Source organism: Tenrec ecaudatus, chromosome 5 (assembly GCF_050624435.1).
Source record: "Tenrec ecaudatus isolate mTenEca1 chromosome 5, mTenEca1.hap1, whole genome shotgun sequence".
Classification (NCBI taxonomy): domain Eukaryota; kingdom Metazoa; phylum Chordata; class Mammalia; order Afrosoricida; family Tenrecidae; genus Tenrec; species Tenrec ecaudatus.
This window is the reverse complement of record NC_134534.1, coordinates 161,471,236-161,495,188: the sequence shown is the minus strand read 5'-3', so window position 1 is coordinate 161,495,188 and position 23,953 is coordinate 161,471,236. Positions and strand designations below refer to the sequence as shown.

The following is a 23,953-nucleotide window of genomic DNA, read 5'->3' as shown; positions in this document are numbered from 1 at the left end:
CTTTGTTGCTTCTGAGCTAGATGGTTGCTTGTTTACCCTCAAGCCTTTAAGAGTCCAGGTGCTATATCTTTTGATAGCCAGGCACCATCAGATCAGCTAACTTTGGTGAGCATAACATTCTCTAATTTTGCCCAGGTGTTTGACAGACTTATCATTGTCTTAAAGGATGCGTCATATTCCATTGTAGGAGTGTACTACGGTGTCTTTATCCATTCCTCTATTTTCAGAGTTCTTGATGGCTTCCATCTTTTTGTTATTACAGAAATTACTAAAATAAACGTAGATGTACATATGTCTGCTTTTATTTTGTTCTTTATCTCTTCAGGGTATATACCAATAGAAAAATTGTAGGATCATACAGTATTTGAATTTGCATTTTTTAAAATCATTTTATTGGGGGCTCATACAACTCTTAGCACACTCCATATATACATCCATTGTGTCAAGCACATTTGTACATTTTAAGGACGTACCACACTAATTTCCACTGTGGTTATATAATGCTACAGTACCACCAGCAATACATGAGCATCCCAATCTCTCCACATCCTCTCCAGCGTTATAGTTTATTGGATTTGTTTGTTTGTTCATTATTATTTTACTAAGCGTGTTGGTGTGAGGTGGTATCTCATTGTTTTTTTCATTTGAATTTTTCTTATGGTTAAATAATGAAAATATCTCTTCATATGATTATTGGCTGCCTGGATATCATATTTGGTAAGTTGTCTATTCATGTCTAATTGGGTTATTTGGGTTATTTGTTTTTTTCTTTTTAAGGTGCTGAATTTTTCTAGAAATGTTAGAAATTAGCCCTTTATCCAATATATCATTGCTAAATATTTTTTCCAATCTGTGGATGCTTTTTTGACTCTTTTGATGAATTTTTTGATAAGCATAAATGTCCTATTTTTAGAAGGTCCCTGTTCTCTCTTTTGTCTTGTATAGTGTGGATAGTTTTCATTATGATCAATTGTGTATTATGCCTTGTATCAAGACCCTTAAGTTTGTCCCTGTCTTTATGTTGGTGGTGTATGTAGTTCTAAGGTTTATATTTAGATCATAAATTGATGTTGCATTCATTTTTGTACATGGTGTGAGGTATGAGTCCTGTTTTCATTCTTTTGCAGGTGGAGATCCAATTTTTCCATCACCATTTACTGAAAAGGCTGTCTCTTTCCCCACTTAACGTTGTAGTCCTTTGTCAAAGATCAAGTATCCCTAGAGCTTTGTTTGTATTTATGGGTTATCAGTTCTTATCCTTGGGCCTTCTTGTCTATCATTGCACTGATACCAAGTGGTTTTGATTATCGTGCTTAAATAACAAGTTTTAAAATCTGGGAGTGAAAGACTTCCTATTTTTTTGTTTTTTAAGTGTTTTGTTTTCTTAGGTTACTTCCTTTACATATAAAGTTGACGATTTGGTTTTCCATTTCTTTGACAAATTTTTATCAGTATTGCATTGAATTTACAAGGTATTTTTGGTAATATTGACATGTTCACAAAGGGATAGTCTTTATTTGTGTAAATCTCTTAGTTTCTTGCAAAAGCATTTTATAATTTCCTTTGCATATGCTTTTTGTTCTCTGGTAAAATTTATTTCTACATATTTTATTTATTATTCTAATTTCTTTTTTGGTGTCATCTTTAATATACAAAATTCCAACTCATTACTGAATGTTTATCTTATATCTTTATATGTTGTCAAATTTTTTCATTAGTTCCAGCAATTTTAAATTGAATTTTTGTGGTTTTCAGCCTATTCTTTATATTAGCTACAAATAAAGAGTTTTGTTTCTTCTGTGCCAATGTGATACCTTTAATATCTTTTTGATGTCTTAATAGCTTAAGAGATCTGACTTTAATAATGAGTTTATTTATTCCTGGATTGTATTAAATAAAAGTGGTGATAACAGTCAACCCTGTCTGGTTCCCATTCAAAGGAGGGGAATGTTTTCAATTTGTCTCTGTTGAGTGCAATGCTAGTGGGTGGTTTTGCATATATCACCTTTATTATGCTTAGGAGTTTCCCTTACATTCTTATTTTATGGAATGTTTCTATCAAGGATGCAATAATGAATGTTGAATTTTATGACATGCCTTTTCTGCATTGATTGGTTTAATCACATGGTTCTTTTTTTTAATATTTTATTGGGAGCTCATACAATTCTTATCACAATCCATACATACATCCATTGTGTCAAGAACATGTGTACATTTGTTGCCATCATCATTCTCAAAACATTTGCCTTCTACTTGAGCCCTTAATATCGGTTGCTCATTTTCTCCCTCCCTCCCCACTCCCCCCACCTCATGAACCCTTCATAAATTGTTATTATTTTATCATATGTTACACTGCCCGAAGTCTCCCTCCGCCTTCTCTGCTTTCCATCCCCAGGGAGGAGGCTATACGTAGATTCTTGTAATCATTTCCCCCTTTCTACCCCACCTTCCCTCTACCCTCCCGGTATTGCCACTCTCACCACTGGCCCTGAAGGAATCATCTGCCCTGGAGTCCCTGTGTTTCCAGTTCCTATCTGTACCAGTGTACATCCCCTGGTCTAGCCAGATTTGTAAGGTAGATTTGGGATCATGATAGTGTGGGGGGGGGGGTGGTTAAAAAGCATTTAAGAACTAGAGGAGAGTTATATGTTTCATCGTTGCTACCCTGTACCCTGACTGGCTCATCTCCTCCCCACAACCCTTCAGTAAAGGGTGTCCGGTTAGCTACCAATGGGCTTTGAGTCTCCACTCTGCACTCACCAACATTTACAATGATATGATTGTTTTTTTCTTTGATGCTTGATACCTGATCCCTTCAACCCCTCATGATCGCACAGGCTGGTGTGCTTCTTCCATGTGGGCTTTGTTGCTTCTGAGCTAGATGGTTGCTTGTTTACCTTCAAGCCTTTAATAACCCAGACGCTATATCTTTTGATAGCTGGGCAACATCAGCTTTCTTCACCACATTTTCTTATTCACCCGCTTTGTCTTCAGTGGTTGTGTCGGGTAGGTGAGCATCATAGAATGCCAATTTAATAGAAGAAAGTATTCTTGCATTGAGGGAGTACTTGAGTGGAGGCCCAATGTCCTTCTGCTATCAGGTAGGATTTTCTAATAAATGCAAGTTTAGTCCAACATCCAAAATTCAATTAAAGAAATTAATCACATTTCTAGACAAAAGAAGAAAAACCAGCTGATCATATGAATCAGTGAAGAAAAAGTACTTAACAAAATTCAACATTAATCCATAATAAAATATTCAGAACAATGGGAATAAAAAAGTATACATATTAGAACAGAGAGATAAAATATCACCCAGTCTTATAAAACAGAATTGTTATTGCAGAAATCCCCAAAGGATTTTCAAAGCAAATTGCTAGAACTAATAACTAGGTTTTGCTCATTTTTAGTATACAGGATTAACCCACAAAAATCATATTGTTGTATACTAGAGATGAGCAATTAGTAAGACTCAAAAGGCAATAGCATTTACAATCACTGCAAAATTTATAGACTTCGGGATACATTTAACAAAACATCTGTGGAAAGCTATAAAATTCTGATTAAAAGAAATCAAATAACTAAATGAAGGAACCTACAATATTCACAGATTAGAAGAGTCTCCCCACACTGACCTACAGATTTAATGCAATCCCCAAGTAAAATCACAGCCAGACTTTTGCATATGCATTCAAACTGATTCTTAAATTGATCAGGAAAGGAAATGACCCTCAAGAGTTAAACCAATTTTGAGGGGGAAATGGGGCACTCATAATAAACTGTTTTAAGAAGCCCTATGAAGCCGCAGGACTCAGGACATACACAAACTTGACATTCCTCCTCAGAGTTAACTCTACAAATACATTAAGCAGGATAGTTAAATTTCCTTTGAACGAATCCTAATCTTTAAGGGTACAGACGAAGCAGACACAAATATCCTACTTCCCAAGCCTGTTTATTTTGAGTTTTTGTTGATCCAAGTCAGTGTTTGTTAAAACTAAAAGGAGAGTGAAGTAGGAAAGCAATCCTTGGAGGCAATTAATTTATCTCTCAGGACAATCGACCCAAACTCAGTAAAAAGAATCTAAAACCAAACGTTCAGATTAAGATTATATGCCTTTGATTTTCATCCAGTTCTTGTGTTTAAACAGGGATTTTTTGTTTAAGCCTTGACTTTTTAAAGGTCACGTTGTGCAACATCTCTCTAAAGCTTTGTCTGGTCTCACAACAAGGTGAGTTTCCTTAACGCTGCCACAAATCAGGTGAAAGTTAAATAAAGAGCTATCTCAAATAGCATTTTTTAAAAGGCAAACATCAACCTTGTAAGTATTAAAAGCACGTTCTAAAATCCACTCTGATGACAGTTGAAGAAAGCCGCTTTTATGTGCTCTGACCCCAGTTCTGCAATGTCTTTTAAATGTGACTGTTTACCTAAAAATACAAGCGAGGGCCAGAATCTGGCCTTGAAGAGGCACCTTTTGATTGCACACAGTGAACTCAATCTTTAACTAATAAATTGTCCCACACCTTTGTCTCTTCTAAGAAAGGCAGAAGACTGCCTTCTCACAAGAATGTACAAGCCTCTTTAAAGGTAATAAGTTTTGGGTTTTTTAAAAAACTCTAAGTCTCCATATTTGTTGATTTAAAGAGTTTCTGTGAGTGACAATGCACATCGCTCTGTGTGTGTTTTTTAACTCTGTCATCTGTGCTACTGAGTGTACTTTGACTTAGATCAAAGTTGAAAGCTTCTAAAAAGATACACAAACCGCAATGTGACAAATAGCATGCTTTGTTTGACACAGCAAACAATAAATGACTTTCATCGATCCAGGGAGAGCATCCCATGTTTTCAAGGCTAACTCTGAGATCTGAAATGATGGAACTGGGCTGCGCTCTCAAAGACTTTGCTAATAGCAAAGGCTATTACCATTTACTGAGCATTTGCTTTAAATAACAAGGAAGAGAAAGAAATATAGTTCTCATATTGCAAGTATTGAAATTTGCTTTGGCCAAAGAACCATACCCTATCATTTTGCTGTTGTCCAAAACTCAACGTAAAGTTCAAATTTAATGCCAAAAATTCAAGCAAAACATGAATTTTCCTCTTTTTCTTAGTTGAACAACATTTTGTAAAGTATTTATGCCCAACTGGATTATACCAAAATAAGCCCAACCGGAATATATCAAAATAACATTACTACAACAACCTATGTATTTTCCACTGCTACCACCGTTAGCTCTTAATAAGGGCTGGCAATGAAGCAGGAGAATAAGCAAGGAGAATTGTTAGAAGTAATAACTGAAGGAGATCTGGGAAATTAATGACAGATAAACTTCAGCTGTGAGAGCTCAGATCTACCGCACAAGATTAATACCAAACTATCTCTACCTACTCAAGCTTCAGAAAAATAACCATGAAAAGAAAGTCCTGAAAGAAGTCAAAGAGACAAAACAACTTAGTTATACGGGAATAAGCAAAAGCATTACATCATAAATCTCTTCAGAAACCATCAAGCAAGTAGGGAAAGAATAAAATATTTTACAGATATTGTAAGAAAAATCAACAACTTAGAATTCTGTATGTGGTGGCATTATCCTTCAAAAATGAAGGGGAAATTTTCCTGACAAAAAAAAATGAAGGGATTCATTGCCAACAAATCTATCTGGTAATAAATGTTAGAATTTCCTAAAAGAAAAGGCAAATTATTACAAGGGTCAGAAATTAAGGTCTCCATGAATAAAGGACAGCCATTACAGGACGAATTCACTAAGGCCAGATCAATTATTTTGCTCTTGTTGTTGAAGTGGGTTTTGGATAATTTGGTGCTATTGACTTATTGTTGAATTTCATAGCCCAGCTGATCATTTCCCAACACTTTCAGTACAACCCAATCATAATTTCAGTAAGCTTAATTTGATTGATAGATAAAATGTATATGTGTAAATTATGTAAATATTACTGATCACTACAGTAGGTCATACTTTTCTGCAATAATTTCTCTGGAATTCATAATTGCATTTTTTCTTCCATTCTTCCATCTATCATCTATGATCCCGATTTTCCGATGAAAACTTAAAATTATTGTCATTATCCTTTAACCATTTTATTGACATAAAATTCATATATAGTATAAAACAATGGGTCAAACACATTAAATTGAGTGGTGCAACTGTTGCCACAATCAATTTGTATTCCTATTACATTTGTTCACCTAGTTAAACTATCATTGATCAATTTTTCCCTGAGGATTCTGCTGTGACTTGAAACCTATGCATGCCCTGGCTTCCACATCCCCAATACTGGTGAGGACCAGAGTGATGGTGGACCACAGCATCATCGATACTAAGAGTAGGCCACACCGTGCCTGAATCTTCCTCAATGGTGTAAAGGCTGTGTCGAGGGAGAGGAGAGATCACTCTGCCCTATTCTTCCCACACCTGCTGGGCTGCTTCGGAAAACATCTCATCATGGAGTTGCACACACACTATTAGATCATTGCGTGAGTGAATCCTTGCCTAGTCAAGTGGACATACAGTCTATCACTATAATGAAATAAGAATACTCATTCGGGTACTGCCCTGGCTATTACTACACTCAACTTTGGCTATTACATAGATGACCAAACTCAAACCTGAGCAATAGGCTATATTAAGAATCTATCCATGGACAACACAAGTATTCAAGAATGTGTCTCTGGCATAGGAGGGTAAAATTCTGATCTTTAGTCAGGACACAGACTCCAAGTGTCAATTTTAACATTCAGAAAATTTCCCTGATGCTCAGGTCTGAGCAGGCACCTTCTACGCAGACAAGGTACGGTCTTGATTTCCACTTAAATAGCAAACCCTTCCAATCGCTGGCTGGCCATCCTTGGACATGAGCAAACAGACATCATCACTCTTGTGATGTTTGTACACCACACGGCACAATATATTTCTTAATCATAGTAGAGTAGAGAAATACATAGTATTCATTCTAAGCCCATCCACATCGTTTCCCCTGCAGCTAAGCATTGCAACCAAGCACATCTTAGGAGACCTCGGTTGTCAGATGGCTCCAAGTTCGAACCTTCCACTACGAGAACAGCAAAGTTCAAAAGAAAAACCCGTGTGGTGTTCCTAACTTCGCTCGACAGTCGAACTGAAAATCCAACTTGAAAAACCCGAACTGCCAAGACTGAGTCACGAGCTGTGTCTCACTCCCGACACAAAAGGGGGTCTCCCTTCAGTAAATATAGGTGCATGTGATGCCTCAGTTGTAGACTGACTCGATTCATTCCAAATTCGTGTTCCAACACCGAAAAGTTTAAGAACTGAACATATTTTCCCTTAAGAAATAATGGAAAACAAAATAATTGGTTCTGAAGTCAAAAAATTACACTTATAAATTCACTTTTCCACGACTAAATCACTATGGAGGCTTTCAACCTTCTCACATACCACTGTCCCAGATACGCTGTCACCATCAAAGTATTCAAAGTAGCAGTAACTTTTCAACCCCTTCAGTGGTCTGGGTTTTGTTTCACGGGGAACTCTTTCCCACCTTTTGCTACATTAGCCATTTTAATCCTCTCTCAAGCCCCCCCACCAAAAAAAATGTATACTCTGCCATGTTGTCTTCAGCTGCCAAATCAGGCAAGCAGCGATCAGGTTGAAATTTTGCAAGGATTCCTTCCTGCAGCTCTCTCACGGTTCTCCCAGGTCTCCTCTTGCGTCACTGCGAATCTGGCTAACTTTCTTTGGTGCCGCGGTTACCATATTTTATGCAAATAAAGCACACGTAAAAAAGAGAACAATATTGAATATTTTTAACATTCACTAGTAAACACATTTTAATAAAATCAAAAATACATTGGCATTAGGGGTTTTCTACAAAATAGGAGTCTGCTTCCACGGAGAGTTCTGTGTTAAAAATATTGACATTAACAAATTATATGTACAGTTAAGTGGAATGAAATAATAATTTGTTATTCCACAGCTGTTTATACCAATTTATTCCTTTTTCCCCTATGATACTAAAAATTGTTATTATTTTTATTATTACTACATGTAGTTTCAATGTTTTTTTAAATCATTTTATTGGGGGCTCATATATCTCCTCACAATCCATACATACATCCATTGTGTCAAGCACATTTGTACATTTGTTGCCCTCATCAACAATAAATTTTTTAACACACTAACAGCATTACTATATGTTGCCTGAGCTTAAAATTAAGTTATATAATGGTGAGCCCTGCCTTCACGGAATAGGAACAGCTTCTGTTTTGTGGGGTGAGTGGGGGGGGGGATTAAGTTATAAAATTTAGTTTTATTTATCAATCATGTATAATCTGTTTTAGCCTATTTTTTACTAACAAGCTCAAAATCACTTAAAGACATTAAAAACTCAGCATCCAAAAACATGATATTGAAATCCACAAAAACATTACCAAGCACACAAAGGAACAAGAAAATACAACCTAAAATGAGAGAAAGGGGGAGGGGGGAAGCAATGGAAATTGATCCAACAACTACACAGGTGATAAATAGAATAGAAAATTATATTAAACAGTTGTTTATACAATATAATCTATTTAAAACTCCAGGAAATCTTGAGCACAGTAGAAAGGATATAGAATAAATTCAGCAGACACACACAAAAAGGGCATGCGAGTTAAAGGCAGTCAAGGTAAATACAATTACGTATACAATCATGAGCTAAGACTATAACAATCATCAGAGAGTGGCTACATGAATAGACATAAACGTTGAGCAGGTATGGGAAAGATAATGGGACCATATATAGGCTAGACCCGGGATTATTCTCCATATGTATTTACCTCTGCTGCAAATAGAAACATGCTAAATGTAGTAGAACACACAGGGCCAAAGATATGAACACTTCTTAGATGCTATCAAACACCTTGAAGGAATGAGTCATTATGCCTGGGAAGAAACTAAGGTCAACTTGCGTGACAGTTCGCAAGGACAGCATTTTACCTCCTACTTTGGCAGGTAGCAACAGGGGCCTTAAAAATGTGTGAGTGGCCCTCCAGGTGAACTTATTGGTCTCTCCCTGTTATATACACAGATATACATACATTCTAGAAAATAGAAACTAATCTATAAAAGAAGAAAATAGATCATTAGTTGCCTTTGGATGGGATAGGAACAGCATCAATGGATAGATTCTAAGGGAGTACAAAGAAAGTTTTAATTTTCCTGATTTCAGTGATGGTTTCAAACATTTACACACCCTCATCCTCACCAAATCATATGGTTATAGATGTGCAGCTAATTATAAATTGCGACTCCCCGAGTATGACAAATGGTTAACACACCCAGCGACTAACCAAAGCTTTCAAGGTGCAAGTCCACCCAAACGCACCTCAGAAGAAAGATCTGGTGATCCACTTGCCAGAAATCAACTCTAGAAACCCAAGTGGCGCACACCACTCTTCTGAGACACATGAAATGCCCACAGCTGGAATGGCCTCCATGACAGCTGGGTTTTGTTTTTGATTGTACAAGAAATACACCTCAATAAAGCTGCTTAAAAATCAAACTATTGTTGTTGGGTAGCTATCTAACTTATATCAGTTCATCACTTTGCCTTTCTCTGGTTCATATTTTTCATGTGAACAAGTTTGGGATAGTATTATATGAGGTTTGGCTTATAATCTGAAAGCTTAGCTTTGAAATGTTACTATCCAATTAATTTTTTTAATTCTAACTCAATGGTGTTCAAAAATTCTTTGTACCATAAGAATTGCACTAAAATGTATAATCTGGTCCTTTCCTCGGATATGCTAATTTATTGCTCAGGTAATTATGACATAGGAAGTCTGCACTGTATACTTAGGACAGGTTGATCAGCTTGAAAACTTCGAACCTCTATTAAGGGCTAATAAGCCGTGGTGGAACAGCACACTAAGTGTTGGGCTCTTAACCAAAAGATCAATGGTTCAAACCCAACAGCCACCCGTGGGAGAAGGATGAGGTAGTCTGCTTATAGAGATCACAATATAGGAAACCCTATGAGGGCAGTTCTATTTCTGATGAGGTCACTGTGAGTGGAATTATAGCCAAGGGCAGTGAATTTGATTTGGTGTTATTGAAGATTAGGGGAAAAATCATTTTCTTAAAATGTAGGAGTATACTCAGAGGAAATTGTTCTAATAATTATTGTTCTAATAATTAATTAAAAATGCCTGACGTGTTACTTTCTTTAACTTATATGACATAGCAAATACGACTCTATGAAATGTTGAAATACAGACAGAATTGGGGTTTAGTGAAGTCACTCATGGAAAAGCCATCTGAAAATCATATAATCAAGCGATTTAAAAAATAAAAAGTCCTATTGGGACAGAAACCCTAGAGCCATGTTCTAGACCTAAAGTGCTCTAGAAATGAACAAGAACTTGAGAGATTTACTTAATCACTCTTGATTAGTTATTACAATTGCCATTAGCCAGTAGCCTTCAAGTGGCGCTTGATCTATTGGATTTTCAGCAGCTTGATTTTAATGGCCAGGCCTTTATTCTCAGTTGTCTTTATATCTTTATAGGAACCGATAGCCCCATTCTTCACCAAAGAATGGCTGGTGGGTTCAAGGGAGAACTCATAGGTTGGAACGGATGACCTTGTGATTAGTCCTTAACTTCATAGCCCATTATGAAACTAGGGCTACTTAGGGGATAAATGTCATACTAATGCGTAGAAAACTTCTCTACAAATGGAATAATTGTTGTTTGAAGTCTTTTTTAAAAATAAAGAAGCCTGGTGGTAGAGTGGGCTGAATGTTGGATTGCTAATCACAAGGTCAGTCCTTACGAGAAAGCTGGGGCTTTCTGCTCCCATAATGATGGAAAGTCTCAGATACCCCAAGAAATCTTCTACTTTCTCCTACAGAGTTGCTACCAGTAGGACTGGGCTCCACGACAGTGAATTTGTATCTTTCTCAATAATCATGCTAAACCAAAGTTCTCTGCCTGTGGGTCGCGACCCCTTTAGGGATCAAATGGTCCTTTCACAGGGGTCACCCGATTCATAACAGTAGCAAAACTAGAGTGATGAAGTAGCAACGAAAATAATGTTATGGTTGGCGGGGGGGGGGGGGGGGGGGGGGGGGCGGTCACCACAACATGAGCAACTGTATAAAAGGGGCGCGGTGTGAGGAAGGTTGAGAAGCACTGATCTAAACCATCAACTGCTCCTGGGAAGAAAGATTTACAACCCAGGAAACCCCACAGCGGGCCACGAAGCTAGCTAGTAATCAACTCAGTGACAGTGGGTTTTGCTTGTTGAAGTACAAGATACCCTATTTAATTGTGTGATTTCCTAATGTTTGATACATAATATGATTTGCTAAGTGTTTTGAAAAACATTTACACTAATCCCTGGATTATAAACTTTTATATTCTAAGACAATATTTTAACTTATGCGTGTGACAATAAATTTCTGATGAGGTCAGCTATCAGGAAATAAGGACTAATTCAAAGTGAAAAGTGATGATATTCTGATAATTTAGTCAAAAACATGCATCTACGGCGCAATTTTTAAAAACTTTATCTTAAAAGGCTTTGCTCAATTTGGTTTAAATCTTTAACTGGATACTCAAAGAACAATGGCTGAATTCAGATTCAAATCGGCCTGATGTAAAGACGAACATATCATTCATTCATTTTCTTTTCCTTTTCATTGAGGGGATTTCATGATTCTAAGCCCCCTCTCAGTGTATACGTGTACAAAGGCCTCTAGATAGCCTTCTTTCTTCATGTTCCGTTAGGATTCTCTTCTCTGTCTCCCGGACTGGGGCACTCAACCCAGGACAGGTCCCGGGCAGGCCCACAGGCCCGCTCCTCCACCTAAAACCTCCAGCCACAGGTGATGCTGACTCATGACCACCCGACAGAACTGCTCCTTGGGGTTTCCAAGACTGTAAATCTTGCTTTTCTCCAAAGGAGCTGCTGGTGAATTTGAACCTCCAACCTGTCGGTTAGCAGCGCACCATTTGACCCCCTGCGCTTACAGACCCCTCTTGCAGTCCCAGGGAAATAAGCCAGTGTTTCACGATTGTTTTGCGGTTGGCTTTCATGGGGGCCCTCTCCCTTTTGTCCGCCTCCTTGCTGTCTGTCACTCAGAAACATCAGCTCTTCGGGAGCCCTGGGGCAGGTGGCAGATGGACCAGGTCCAGTCTCTGCAAAGGAAGCGCTCTGACTGGCGTGGTGTCGCCCTAAGCATCTGCTCACTTTCCTCAGCGCCTCCCATTGCCCCTCTTTCGGACAACAGGCAGAGAACCCCTTCTGCCCCGCAGGCACCAAAGGACTGGCCCCGACAGCGCTGCGGGTGAAACAGCCCTCTGTGCGGCGCATGCGCCGCCGTGGGGCTGCAAGCGTTGGCAGTTGCTAGGTAACGCGTGCTGCGGTGCCTGCGCTCCGCAGCGGTGGAGCGAGCAGGCAGGTGGGGAGGCTGCGTCCAGAGGGGCGTCCGTTTCCAGGGATCACCGTGACCAAGGCGGCTGCGGCCGGTGCCCAGAGAGAGCTAAGGAAAGAGGGGAACTGAGATGAGCCCTTCCAGCCCCAAGTGGGACTGCAGGGTGCCAAGGACGGGGACGGTGCCGGGAGTGGCAAGGAACGCTGATCCTACGAACGCTTGCTTTTGGTACCCCAACAGTTTCCTGGAGAAAACGAGAGCTAATTCGTAATGAGAGGTTTTATTAACATGGGGAAATTATTTCAAAGATGGCAAATCCATGTAATTTATCAGAACATCTTAATTTTTTTCCTCCAAATCCAGATGCCTGGTGTTTAAGTGAAAAATCACTTTGGGGTGCTAACTATAAGTTCGAATAGGATTGACGTTGGTGTTGTTATATTTTAAACATGAGAGTGACATGTTTTATGGTGTTGACTGACTGCAAGACACGTGGTAGTTATTCAGTGGTACCCGCTGCCATGACTAGTGGTGGGACAGAGCAGGGCAGCTTCCGGGGCTCTAAATCTTAACAGGAGCAGACAGCTGCATCTTGGTGGATTCCAAATGCTCAACTGTCTAAGGCAAAGCTAACGACACCACCCGGGCTTAGGAAAGTGGCAACGCTTTCAAAGTTATTAGAACTTAATTTGTGAGTTTCTTGAGTGGACATAAATGGTGCAAATTTATGACAGCCCATAAACTGAACAAGCACTTAACAGAAATTCATCATTTCTAATGCCAAAGTAGATTCAAGTACAAAGGTATAGTTAGGGTGGTTTTTTTTTTAGTTAGGTTTTTAAAGAGCAATTTTAACAATATAATGTTAGGAATTTTTATGTGCTTCTGACCATAATAAATGCACTCTCTTAAAAGTATAAAATTCAAAATTTAATGAAACAGAATGAGAAAGTGTATAGAATCATATTTTTAAATAATATGCTAAGTGTTTTGTGTATGTTTGTATCTTGTGTGCTTGTGTTTTTAATTAATGTGTTTATTAATTAATTTAGGATCTCTTAGAGAAATTGCTAGTCAGTTATCTTAACACCATAATATTTTTTACTACCCAGTCCTACCTCTTTTAACTAAGGTTCATATTAGAACTTAAGAGGAAATTCCCATTAATTTTACCTCTTAAAACTGAGCGTTTTTGTCATTGCCACCAACTAATTATTCAATCTTAAAGGAGCCACCTGATCACTGGACGTATTTCCTACGAATAAAATGGAATTGGATTAGTCCAATTAATGAAAAGGATTTTTCTGACTTTGTATTATATAAAGAGCTTAAAAATACCATAGTGTTCAAGAGCTCTTGAGTTGATCATTGCTTACAGGATAGACAGTCGAGAGAGAATCCTGGACTGTTTGTAGCTATGGACAGAGCTAGTAAACAATTTTAATATGATTTGAACTGTATCTTCTGCCAATCAATAAGCAATTTTTCAAGTAAGGGGAGGGGTGGCATTGATCTCTCGGCATTTTAAATGCTTTCTAAAATTTCTCCAACCTAGAGACTGCTTTGATGAAATACTGCTTTGAAATATTTATCATCCATCTCTGATGCCAGAATTGAAAAGGAACGAGGAAAGGGTTACAGTAAAAATGATCGCCGAACATTCTAAAAGATTTTCACAGCTACTTTTTTTCCCAAGGAGCTCTGGCTGCTCAGTGGGTTAAGTGTTCCGCAGCTAATGGAAGGGTCAGGGGTTCTGGCTCCACGGACAACTCAGCAGAGAAAGATGCCGCGGTCAATTCCATCAGGACTCACAGCCTTGGAAATCGTATGGGGTGGTTCTACTCTGTTGTAATTTGCCCATTTGAGTCCGAATCAGCAGTGGGTTTGATTGGTCTTTCCTCTTGTTATTATGAAACATTGAGCTGATTCTGACTCATAGGGTCCCCGGATGACAGTAGCACTACCCCATAGGGATTCCAAAGCCAGTCTTTCTCCTGCAGAGCTGCTGGTAAATGAAAATGGCTGAGTGCTTAACCCCTGCACCACCAGGGCTGCTTTTCTTCCTCCTCAGCCAGAGTATCTCATAAAGTTGAGTCAATCAAACCTACTTTGCTCTCTCCACATTTACTCCGGTGTTAGGTGCCAGCATGTCAGGTCTAATGCCCTATGTACAACACAAGCAACAAGGCCAAGTCCTGTGGCATCCTCACAATGGCTCTTATGGTTGAGCCCATCCCTGCAGCCACAGTGTCAGTCTGGCTTCTTTTTCAGTGACCCTCTCCCAAGCCTGATATCCTTTTTCAGTGAATGTTCGCTCCTGATAACATACCCAAAGCACGTGAGATCAAGTCTCGCCATCTCCACCTCTACGGATCATTCTGGCAGTACTTCTTTGGAGACAAATCTGTTCTTTTGGCCGTCCATGGTATTTTCAATATTCTTCACCAACACCACAGTTCAGATGCATCCATTTTTCTTTGGTCTTATTCAATGTCCAACTTTCGCATGCATATGAGGCCATGGAAAAATACCTTGGCTTGGATAAGGCTCACTTCAGTCCTCACAACCACCTCTTTGCTTTTTAACACCCTAGAGGTCTTGTGCGGTGGATTTACCCAATGCAGTGCATCATTTGATCTCTTGACTGCTGCTACCATGAGCACTGATTGTAGAGCCAAGAAAGGCAAACTCTGGGGCAACTTCAATCTTTTCTCCATTGATCATAAGGCTCCCTATTGGTTCAGTTGTGAAGAGTTTTGTTTTCACAATTACTCTAATAGTAAGTTTATTCTCTCTTCTACTAATTTATCTTGAATGGACTACCAGTATGAGACTTAGAAATGTACTTGTATGTTGGATTTTCCTCTTTCCATACTTATAATTAGGCTTTCAATACTAATTCTGAGAATATGTCCATAACTTACTGTGTCTCCTCACTAGTGTACAAATGGGCTCTTCTGTGTGTGGACTTTTATGTATAAAATGCACCCTTATCTAAAAACTTAATGACCCAGTTCCAAGTTCAGCCACCAGCTTCGCTCATTTACAGAGCATCTGCTGTGTGAAAGGATCCAGGTTAGATACTTGACACAGGTTGTCTCATTTAATTATCCTGATAACACTGGAAGCTATCATGATACCCATTTTATAGCTGGAAACAGCCTTGGATATGTTCTCTTGCCCAGTCAACTGGTAGAACAAGGCTGGAACCCATGTTTGTCAGTCCCTCAAGTTATGTTTCTGTGTTCAAGGCAGATCGAATTTAAGCCAATGTTCTGCTTCCATTTAGTTTCTTCCTTGTTCCCTTTATCCAAACTATGTCTTTGCTTTTTCCAAACCTGTTGCATAGCATGTCCAGTGCCTTGTCTCAATCCTCAAATTCTAACTTACGTGTCACCTCTTTATGAGGTTTTTCACTTAGTGTTCTCTGACCTTTGTTGTATTTATAACAAAATCACAGACAAGATCCATTTAATAAGGAAGACCAAAAAAGATATGATGGATTTGCATTATGGTGCTGGCAAAGAATATCGAAAGTCCCAATGACTGCCAAAAGAACAAACAGATCTGTCTTGGAAGAAGTCCAACCAGCATGCTCCTTACAGGCAAGGACAGTGAAGCCGCCTCATGTACTTTGGACAGGTTGGCATGAGACCATTCCCTGGAGAGGGACATCGTTCTTGGTAAAGTAGTGGCACAGTGAGGAGGAGGAAGGCCTTCAACACGCAGTGTCTGCATGGATGCGCTCAAACATAAGAACACTTGTGGGGCTGGCAGGGACTTGGCATTGCTATGTTCTCTTGCATACACTTGTCACAATGGATTCAAAGGCACCTAACACAACAATAAAACAGTGTAGCAGAGAACCCTGGTAGCTCAATGGTTAAACGCTCAGCTGCTAACTGAAAGATCAGTGCTTCAAAACCATTGATGCCTCTGTGGAAAAAAAAATGCCTGGCAGTCTTTTCCTATTAAGTTTACAGCCTAGCAAACCAATGAGGTGATTCTCTTCAACCCTATAGCCAGGGGTCCTCCAACTTTTTTAATAGGGGGCCTGTTCACTGTCCCTCAGATCCGTTGGAGGTTCAGACTATAGTTAAAAAAAACTATGAACAAATTCCCATGCACACTGCACATATCTTATTTTAAAGTAAAAAAAACAAACAGGGCAAAAACACCCGGCGGGCCGGATAAATGTCCTCGGCGGGCCGCATGTGGCCCCGTGGGCCGTAGTTTGAGGACCCCTGCTGTAGGCTCTCTCTCTCGCTGAGTCAAACTCCTCTCCCAACATTTACCATTCAATTGTTCTCTTTCACTTTGCTGTTCTCTTCAGCTAAATGGTGAACTGCTTAGGGGCCAGGATGAATCCAGTCATGTCTGTTCAGAGCTCCTCCCCTTTCCTCCAGAATCAGAATGCATTGTTTAGTACTAAGCTGTTGTACATTCCCATTATTCGGTTAATAATCAGAATCTTCATATATATAATTATTAACATAAACCAATGTATGTGGGTCCTCACTTTGACTTTCTGTTGGCTGTTCTTACAGTAGGAGAATTACAGACTGAGAAATGCTGTGATGCTCTGAGGTTGTAGCCAAAAAGAGAATTTCCTCTTTCAACATGCCAAAAAACAAGGTACACAACCCTATTGGAAACATGCCCTTTATTTTAATCATGAAATATATTCCAATTATTTGCGAGTATGGCAAATACTTTGCAAGTTGGAGTCAGCTAGGGATTGCCAACTAGAGTGAGAGGCGCCAGGTCTGGCATGGGAGCAACAAGCAGCCAGATGAGAATGCCTCCTGGGACCCTCGCTGTAAGCCTCTCCTGACTGACTGCCTGGTCACTTTAATTTGCATCGGATACGTACTAAATTCCCCCCAAAATATATCTAGCATATACTTAAAAACGCAGGGTTCTCTCTAGCAAATAGAAACAAGATTTGCTCGGAGTCTAATTTAACTATAGTGAAACAGAATGTGTTTAGGCATGGTGGGCTTTGTAGGCCATAGCGAGTTGATTAATATATCACTAAAACTACAGAATTTGAAAATATTAGTATATTACCTTAAATGATGAGACCAGGGTATGTTCTGACTTACGTAAGAATGTTTCAAGGAACTGATCGTTGCATTGGGTCTAGTATGATATCTAGATTGAGGATTAAAAATGTAGCTTTCCTTTCAAGATGTTGCCATATGTAAGGTTCTTTTTTTTTATGACTTCTTAGGATCACTCATCCAGAAGAGATAATCTCGCAATAACTGCAGTTGCTTTACAAGATCATATTTTACATGATCTTCAGCTTCAGAAACTTTCAGTAGCAGATCATTTTAAGGCAAAGGAACAAAAAAGAGAGAACAGGCCCAAATGTCTAAAAAGAGATGTGAAAGCAATAGTAGATACTGGGCTTGAAACAACTCCCCAGAGCCCCAGTGTGGAAGATCCGGAAAAAGAGTATGTTCTTGATCCAAAGCCTCCACCATTAACTTTAGGTAAGCTGATTTGGTCATTCATAATTGAATTATTAGAGCTAATGAATCTAGCTGAGATTAATAATGGAATTTCATGGTATAGAAATAAAGTATTTTGATTTAGAACTATACATCAATGTGTGTGTGCATTAACATTTTAAAATGATGCTAGGGTACAACTTGAACAAGAAAATATAGTCATGGTAAGTAGAATAAGAATAAATAAAAATAGTAAAATTAAATAAGAATTAGGCCACACTGATAGAAACAGATCTTTAAAAAGTGAAAGTTCTTATAACAGAATGAACGTTCTGATTAATAGCAACCAACAACACTAGCAATAGATTGGACTTCCTAGGTGACGAAATGGTTCAAGTGTTCAATGCTAACTGAAAGGTTTAAGGTTTGAGTCCCCTCAAAGCTTACTGATTTGCTCCTAAAAAAACACCCATTGAAAACTCTGTAGAACACGGTTCTACTCTGGACAAGCAAGAGTTCTATTCTGACACGCCTAGAGTTGCCATGAGCCAGAATTGACGTGGACAAATCTAACAACAGCAATTATTCGACTGATAGAGGAGAGGAAGGATGGAAACAAAATCATTTTGCAAACACTATAGTAATGACAACTTTTTGTTATTTACAACAATAACCGTTAGTCTGGCAAAGGGAGCCAACAAGTGTGAGGACGGCCCAGGACCAGGCAATCTTCTGTTCTGTTTTGCGTAGGGTTGCTCTGAGCTGGAACCACTCAGTGGCATCCCATAACACCACCACAGCAATGGTCATCTCAGGGGATGCTGAAACTCATGGGGAAAGTATGATGCGGCCTAAGAGACATGCCTAACCTCACAGCGTTTCCCAACAGATATGTTTTTTACATATTACGTGACATTTGTCAAAAAGGGGGAAATATTACTCTTACAATGGCAGCACTGGCAAACACTAGCATACCTAAGTGCTCACCCTAACCAGGATGAGACCTCGCTCACAGCGTGTGCCTGAGAACGTCGGTTCCATGGTGGGTTTGCCAAAGGGCCTACTGAGGAAAACATTGGGAAACCCCACTAGGAAGGACATTACACAGTTCCTGATCTGTACACTGCAAAAGTATCAAGGTGGAGAAAAGCAAATACCAACAGAAAAACTATTCGAGATGATAAAAGACTACCGAGCAAAAAAACTAAAATGCAACATGGAATCCCAGATTAGAGCTTCAGTACTTATTTGCAAGAGACCTGTGTATATTCTATCTTCTAATCCCCTGTTAATTGAGCCACTCAACTGAGCCACTAGATGTCTTCTGGTTATATTGAATAGATCTTCATTCTCATTACTGTTAAATTGATCTGTTTTGTCCTTTCCTTTTTTGTGTGTGTTAGAAAACCTACAAAACCTTCCCACTTCTAAGACGGCAAAGATTTTTTACATATTTTTTTAATTTAGCTTTTAAACTTCACCTTTCACATTTAGATCTCTTGCGCCTGTTTTGTGCATGTTGCTCCATAACTTGATAAGTGTGAAAAACGAGGCTGCATTCTTCTCGAAAACCACAGGCCATCCTTTCTGACTGAAGGACGGTGGCACTCACCATCATTTGCATAGACCAAGGGTCATGTTTTTGTATAACTTTGGTTTTCTGTTTTTATAACAGTATCTCACAGTTTAATTATTATAGTTTTGTAACGCCTTATTCATGTCGAAAAGGCTCTTTCTCCCTTGTAAAATTGTCATATTTCCCTCATATATCATGTTAGAAATTTTTTAATTGCCTTGCTACGTATATTGGGGAAAGTGATTTATTTGCCAGGTTATCATCTCATCAATAAATACTGGATCTCACTCCACTTTAGTCTTACTGCCTCTATGTATAGCCATGGGCTATACTGGACTATGATTCTTATACTGCCCCTACTTGATTTTATTATCACAGTCATATTAGGTTCATAAAAGAAGTTGGGAAACTTTCCTTCTTTTTCAATATTTTAAAGCAACTTGTGAAAGATAGGGATGCTTCTTGACTGTTTGGGAAAGCTCCTGTCAAATCATTTGGGTCCAAACTTTTTGGAGTGGGCAAGCAAGAGATGAGGGTGGGAAAATGTTATCACTAAGATGCATTGATTTAAAGTATTAAAAAATACACTGAAAATAACTGAAACCTTAACAATATTTATTGGCTACTTAGGCCAGCCAGATGTTCAGGGGTAGTTTGTCTAAGTTTGGTCCAGTTACTTGGCAGTGTGTTCTGAGGCCAGCCCCTGTCCAGCCTGCCATTGTCAGTGTGTGGGTGATGACTGCCCTCACGTTTCCCAGATGGCTGTCCAGGCCAAGATCAAGTCTTCAATTACAAAATGTGAACTCACAAGGGAGGACTTGGAAGCTTTACTAGAAACTCTTCACTGCTCTTGCCCTCACCTCTGACGTGAAATTATAATAATGTCACCCTTACATATTTGGATCCATCATGATTCATTCCTGGCCCTCATTTCCAAATAATATTGTAGTTCTGTTAGCATACAAGATGGGAAAAGATAAGGTAGTTATCACTAGTCAATTCACAGCTTATTAATTGTTTTCAGTGACAATTCTAACATATTTTCTAGAAGCATATTTATCACATCTAAATTTTCACATGTACATGTATTTGGAATATTTTGTCACATATACATGTACGTTAAAGAGCCTTGGTGGTACAATGATTAAAGCCTTGCGTGCCACCTAAAAGATCTGCCCTTCGAACCCATTAGTCACACCTCTGAAGAAGGTGTGGCTCTCAGCTTCCTTAAAGGTAAGTCTTAGAAAGCCTACAGAGCAGCTGTATTCTGTCCTGTTATTCAGAGTTCAACTCAACTACAATGCTTTTTGGGTTTTGAAAAAAACATGTACTAGTGAAAATTTTCAGAGTTACATATATGCTTATTTGCTTTGCTTCTTTTCCATATTTGTTTGCGTTTTCCTGTTTGGACTGGCCAGTTTGGGTAGAAATGTCTCTTCAGAAAACTAGTTTTGGTGGATACCTAGTAGAGGTTTTATTTTATTTTTGGTTTCTATTGTATTGATCATCTGACCTGTCTGAGGGATTTTCTTTTTTGTTTCTTTTGAGTTGCTGTATGTCTCTTGTTCTACCTCCTTAAGTACTTAGTATATTTCCAAACTTTTTGCTTTCTGATAACTATGTTCAAAGCTACATACGTCCCTTAATTTATCTAATGGACCACATAGACATCAGTCTCCACAACCCTGAAACCAGAAACCTAGGTGGCACCTGGCGACTACCACCAATGGACAAGTTCTCTGAAAAGCAGAATGGGAGAAAATGTCAAATACTCAAAGCCATCAGCGAGACCAGGCGACCTGGTCCGATAGAGACCGGTGGAACCCTGAGACTATGTCCCCTAGTCACGCTTCAGGCCTGGAAGATCGAAAGGTCCGCATTTACCCAAGTACTAAAGTCAGAGGATGAGGGAAGGAGGCACGGAAGCCGGAAACAGGGAGGAAGTGGGACGATAAGCAAAGGGACATTGAGAAGACTTCAATGATGGGTTGAAACAACATGCCTATGAGCTGTTGACTGTAAAACTGACGATCTGCTCAGTGGATCTTCATCTCATTCACAGTAAAAAGCCTTCAATTAAGAAATAAAGGTATACACACTCCACAAACTACTGATTAAGCTCAGTCCTGCACGTTGACATGTAGTACTCTTTCATAGTCAGCTCTTCGAACTAGATTTCTCAGTTTTGTTTTTTATTTTGATTAAACAAAATTATTGAACAGCAGGTATTTTATTTTCAGATATGGCTTCTGTTGAGTTATTTTTAAAGTTATGCTTTAGCTAGTGATATTTGTAAATACTTCAGAAAAGCTGCAAAAGTGGTAAGAGTGGACTTCTACTTTTCTCTAATGTTAACATTTTACGTTATCATGGTATATATATATTTGTTGTTGTTCTTAGGTACCATCAAGTTGACTCCAACTCAATGACCACAATAGAATAAAACAATGCCTGGTCCTGCACCATCCTCACAATTGTTGAACTCATTGTTTCAGCCCCTGTGTCAATCTGTCTTTTCAAGGGCCTTTACTAACCATGACGTCCTTTTCCAAGATCACTCCTGATGACATGTCCCAAGTCTGGGAGATGAAGTCCTACCACCCTCACTTCTAATGGTCATACTGGCTATAATTTTCTCAAGACAGATTTGTTTATGCTTTCTAGTGCAGGGTACTTTCAATATAGGCTTTGCCCAAACCCAATTCAAATGCATCAATTCTTTTGCAGTCTTTATTATTCATTTCATTAGGGGCTCATACAACTCTTATCACAATCCATACATACATCAGTTGTGTAAAGTATATCTGTACATTCATTACCCTCATCATCCTCAAAACATTGCTCTCCCCATAAGCCCCTGGGATCAGCTCCTCATTTTCCCCTCCCTCCCCCCCCATGAACCCTTGATAATTTATAAATTATTATTTTGTCATATCTTACACTGTCCAACATCTGCCTCCACCAACTTTTCCATCATCTGTTCCCCTAAGGAGGTTATATGTAGATCCTTGTATTCGGTTCCCACCCTCCCAGTATTGTCACTCGCACCACTGGTCCTGAAGGGAGCATCCACCCTGGATTCCCTGTGTTTCCAGTTCCTATCTGTACCAGTGTACATCCTCTGGTCTAGCCAGATTTGTTAAGTAGAGTTGTGATCATGACAGTGTGTGGGGGGGAAGCATTTAGGAACTAGAGGAAAGTTGTATGTTTCATCATTGCTACACTGCACCCTGAGTGGCTCGTCTCCTCCGCGCAACCCAGTTGCCTTCAGATGGGTTTGGGTCCCCACCCTGCACTCCCCCTCATTATATTCTCCAGCTTTCACCTGCACGTGAGGTGACTAACATACCATGGCCTGGGGCAGGGCTACCTTAGTCCTTAGAAAGTAACATCTTTGCTCTTTAACACTTCAGAGAGGTACAACAGATTTGTCCAATGCAATACAGTGATCTCCCTCTCTCTCTTTAAGATGTTTTATTGGCATATAATTCAGATATGATACCATTCAGTAGTTCAAGCATATCAAGAAGAGTTATACAATCCTCACCACAATTGGTTTAAAAACATTTTCTTCATTCTTGTACTCATTGTTATTAGTTCCCCCTTCTTGACTGTTTCTAGGAGCATTGGTTGTAGATGCCAATAAAATGAAATCCTTGACAATTTCAATCTTTTCTTTATTTAACATGATGCTGTGTAGTTGTGAGGTTTGGGGGAGGGGGTTTACATTGCATTGCAACCCATACGACTATATTTAAACGTCATACTTCATTTGGATTTCACTAGTCTGCCATTCATAACTTTGTTCACTGCAGAATCCCGGCCCCCTCAAAACACATTATGTATGATTGTCATGTGTCCTTAGACTCCTCTACTCTGTGATACTGTTTCAGCCTTTATTCTGAGTGTACTGGGCAAGTATTCTGTAGAACACCCCTCAATTTTGGTTTGTCTAATGTTTTCATCAGAATGAGACCGAGCTTTGAGTTTATGGAAAGCACACCAAAGAGGCAGAATGCCCCAGATATCACATATTGGGGCGACAGGATAACCACATATCTTGTCATTGGTGATGGTAACCTTCACTTGATTGTGGTTGGCTTTTCCAAGTTTCTCCACTGAGAGGTTACATTTCTCCCTTTCCATATTCTATTCTTTGGAAGCAAGTCATTGAGTCTAACCCACATTTAAAGGTGTGATTGCTTAGCTGCACCTCCTGAAAGGAGCAATATCTACATGTACTATTTGGAAGACTGGTCTCTTGCCCCTGATGTATTCATTCAGTTGTTTATTTTAGCACAGACTCAGATATTTACTTTGTACTTTGTGCTGCATAGTCCAATCCTGGGTGTGTTTTGTTGTTGTTGTTCTTGTTCACATTATCCCCATCCTTTGTGTTTTGATCATTTTATGTTTATGGTACAATATGGTCTAGGATTCAGGCCTTTTCTCCGTGAAGAATGGGATTTAGAAACCACCACCTGGGTTCTCTCTCTCTCT

General features: G+C 39.2%; 1 protein-coding gene across 1 annotated transcript in view; it reads left to right on the top strand.

The window, feature by feature from the left end:
- Positions 1–17,041: 17,041 nt before the first annotated feature.
- Positions 17,042–23,953, top strand: part of RNF32 (ring finger protein 32) — a 40,841-nt gene continuing 33,929 nt past the window's right edge. Inside the window, exons 1-2 of the mRNA XM_075550770.1 lie at positions 17,042–17,056; positions 17,655–17,919. Of these exons, the coding sequence (XP_075406885.1) occupies positions 17,042–17,056; positions 17,655–17,919 (280 nt within the window). The remainder of the gene's footprint in view (positions 17,057–17,654; positions 17,920–23,953) is intronic.